This window comes from Chaetura pelagica, unplaced genomic scaffold, assembly GCF_000747805.2.
Source record: "Chaetura pelagica isolate M959 unplaced genomic scaffold, ChaPel_1.0 scaffold159, whole genome shotgun sequence".
Taxonomy (NCBI): Eukaryota; Metazoa; Chordata; class Aves; order Apodiformes; family Apodidae; genus Chaetura; species Chaetura pelagica.
Window position 1 is genome coordinate 598,820 of NW_009954555.1, and position 3,319 is coordinate 602,138.

Here is a 3,319-nt window from a genome sequence, read left to right on the forward strand (position 1 = left end):
GGTTGCAGGGCTGCTGCCCGCGCTGCGCGGCCGGAAAAGCCGCAGCGCCGGAGGGTGGGTTCACTGCCGCTGCAGATGGTTGCAGGGCACCTGCGTGCCTGGCGGGTTCGCCGCGCGATTCCCGGCAGTGCGTTGCTTGCCCTGCAATTTCCCTAGGGGTTCGTTGTCTCGCGGCAGCCTGCAGGAAGCTGGAGGAGGGAAGGGCGACCTTTCTGCTCTGAAATATCAATGGAAGACAGCATTTGTTTTTGCCAAATTTCCTATTTCCTCAGTTTGGGGATTATTTTTTATTTTTCTCCTTAGGATTTTCATTTCCTCAGCCTTACTATTTCGAGTGTGCTCACTACTGTTCCTCCTTGCTTTCATCAGCTGGGTATAATGAAACACGATGTCAGGGAACAGACTGCCTTGTCTTGTAAAGAAAACTCAAACTATGGAGAAACATCACAGCACAAATTCTAAAACAAATAACACCACTCTCTGAAAGAACATGAATACATCTTGGTTCATATTTTCTCTCTCTTTATGCTAAACCTTCCAGTATATGCAAATCAGAAGCCCAGTTTACTGATCCTTATTATCTTTCTAAAACCTGACCTATTCCCTCTCAACCAGTATCTCTTGCCCTGAGCTTCAGTGGGCGTAATGGAGATGTCAAAATTAAATGGGAGTTTGTAGAGCTACTGGAATTTCACAATCTGGGCAGCCCTTCTTGCCTCCAACAAGGTGTCCCCAGTCAGGCCCCACCTGTTTTTCCAGAGCTTTCCTCTACCCTTCAGCTAACTATATACCTAATTTCCCTCAGCCTTACTATTTCGAGTGTGCTCACTACTGTTCCTCCTTGCTTTCATCAGCTGGGTATAATGAAACACGATGTCAGGGAACAGACTGCCTTGTCTTGTAAAGAAAACTCAAACTATGGAGAAACATCACAGCACAAATTCTAAAACAAATAACACCACTCTCTGAAAGAACATGAATACATCTTGGTTCATATTTTCTCTCTCTTTATGCTAAACCTTCCAGTATATGCAAATCAGAAGCCCAGTTTACTGATCCTTATTATCTTTCTAAAACCTGACCTATTCCCTCTCAACCAGTATCTCTTGCCCTGAGCTTCAGTGGGCGTAATGGAGATGTCAAAATTAAATGGGAGTTTGTAGAGCTACTGGAATTTCACAATCTGGGCAGCCCTTCTTGCCTCCAACAAGGTGTCCCCAGTCAGGCCCCACCTGTTTTTCCAGAGCTTTCCTCTACCCTTCAGCTAACTATATACCTAATTTTTACATTTTACCTAAAAAAAAATGCAGTCATGCTTTGCAGCTTACCAAGTAGACAACACAAAGATCATGACTGTAATTCACAGGAGTTATTGAATCCAAGTAAGTCCACAGACTTTATTTACATAGAAGTAAGTAATCTGGTAATTAAATACAAGGAATTAACCAGATGCTGATTTGAAAGAAAAGGGATTGAAACACAGCATGTGGAAAACATTACAACTGTAAAGAATGATCAATAGTTTCATGAGGAAAAGTTCATGAACATAAAAACTGGTATTTTACACATCAACAGATACAACATTTCTGCTAATAAGTACTACCTGAGGTTTGGGAGCCTAAACAGAGGCATTAGTGGGAAAGGCATAAAGAGAGACAGTTGTTTTTACAGTCCTTTTATGAATTTAACAATTCTGTCCAACCCCCTTTTCCCAGATGGAAATGAGAAACCACAGTAATCCATGATTCCATGGAATCCATCCTCAAGGTGGTACCAGGTCACTCGAACACCGTTGTCCTCCAGTCTCTTCTTGTAAAGCAAGCCATCATCTCTGAGCACATCATACTCACAAGTCAAGATGAAAGACTCAGGCAGCTGGTGAACAACAGCATCTTCAGCCAACAGAGGACACAGGTTGGGCTCGCAGAATCTTTTCACTGTCTCGTAAACTTCTGCTATAAAATCAGTGGGCCTAAGTGGCTTCACACCTCGGACCTTAAATTTTATCTGGAGGAATATGAGAGCCCTCCAAGACCTCTTGCACATGCAATGCATCCCCATTTAGGTACTGCAAAGCAAAGAAAGCAGCACGTTCTCGGAACAAGAGACGGACTCCCTGATTCTGATGATAGGATGGTAAATTGAAGGCCTGGGTAGATCAAGATCTGGGCACGTAGTTTGGGGAGGTCTGTTCTGCCTGCCAGGGTCTGGCTAACAGCAGCTGCTAGATTGCCCCCAGCACTGTCCCCACAGACAATGACATTGGCAGGATCCACGCCATAGTGCTCGATGTCCTTCATGAAGTGGATGGTGGCATTGAGACAGTCTTCGTACGCAGCAGGGTAGGTGTGCTCAGGAGCTAAGCGGTACCTAGTGCACAAAAAGAGACAAGTGTAAGAGGAGATGTTATAATTGTAAACAGAAATTTCTTACAGCACCTTGGCTTTCACTGTGTTGTTTGGAGTATTTTTCCTTCAGCAAAAAAAATAATAATAAATAAATGGCAGCATTATCTGCTAAGCAGGTATTTGTTCAGCGAGTTATCATAGATAAATGACAGCCAGTAGGATGCAGCAGCAAGGACATAGCATAGTTCAGATCATTTTCAGAAAATGGCACTGATCAGAACTTGAAGGATACAAGTTCATTTTACTCTTCTGGTGTAGAATGCATCTGGCTTGTGGATGAAGTATTTTATTCTGTCTGCACCTCACTCTTTTATCTTAAGAGTATTTCATCCTGAGAATAGCAGTTATATTTTTCTGTATTCTTAGTATTAAAATACACTAGCATTTGAATTTTGCAGGGTGATTACATCTAATGGAACAGATTACTGAATGATGACCTTCCAAGTTTGTTTAGTAGTCAAGCTTTCAACATGTAAGCAAACTCTTCTGGGAAGTATTCCTTCTTTTTGTGTAGTGCCAGCATAGCCCTGTGTTGTGAGATACTGGAACCTTATGCTTCAGGGACTGTTTCCACGCACTCCGTGTTAGCGTATTACGGGGAAGAAATGAAAACTGTCCAGCTGAAATTCTTTCTGCCCACCTGGGAAGCGCCGTGCCGGGGAGCGCTCCCACAAGGTGGGCCGCGCTGCGGTGCTGGGGGGCGAAGGGAGGAATTCCAGAGCTGGCATCACTCACCCCGCAGACACAACCACCGACTGGCTTTCTTCGGCAAGGTAACGGCAGATCCTTTCATACGAATCTGCAAATAGCTGGGGGGGGGTGTTATTGCTGCTTTCCAGCGCCAGGGAAGGCAGGAGGCTCCTTTTCCCGCCCTGGCCGCGCCCCTCACCCGCCGCCCCTTCCCCTCAGCC

General features: G+C 44.7%; 1 protein-coding gene across 1 annotated transcript in view; it reads right to left on the reverse strand.

The window, feature by feature from the left end:
* Positions 1 to 1,665: 1,665 nt before the first annotated feature.
* Positions 1,666 to 3,319, reverse strand: part of LOC104395523 (arylacetamide deacetylase-like 4) — a 2,477-nt gene continuing 823 nt past the window's right edge. Inside the window, 4 exon segments of the mRNA XM_010005230.1 lie at positions 1,666 to 1,955; positions 2,017 to 2,147; positions 2,149 to 2,370; positions 3,144 to 3,207. Coding sequence (XP_010003532.1) covers positions 1,666 to 1,955; positions 2,017 to 2,147; positions 2,149 to 2,370; positions 3,144 to 3,207 — 707 coding nt within the window.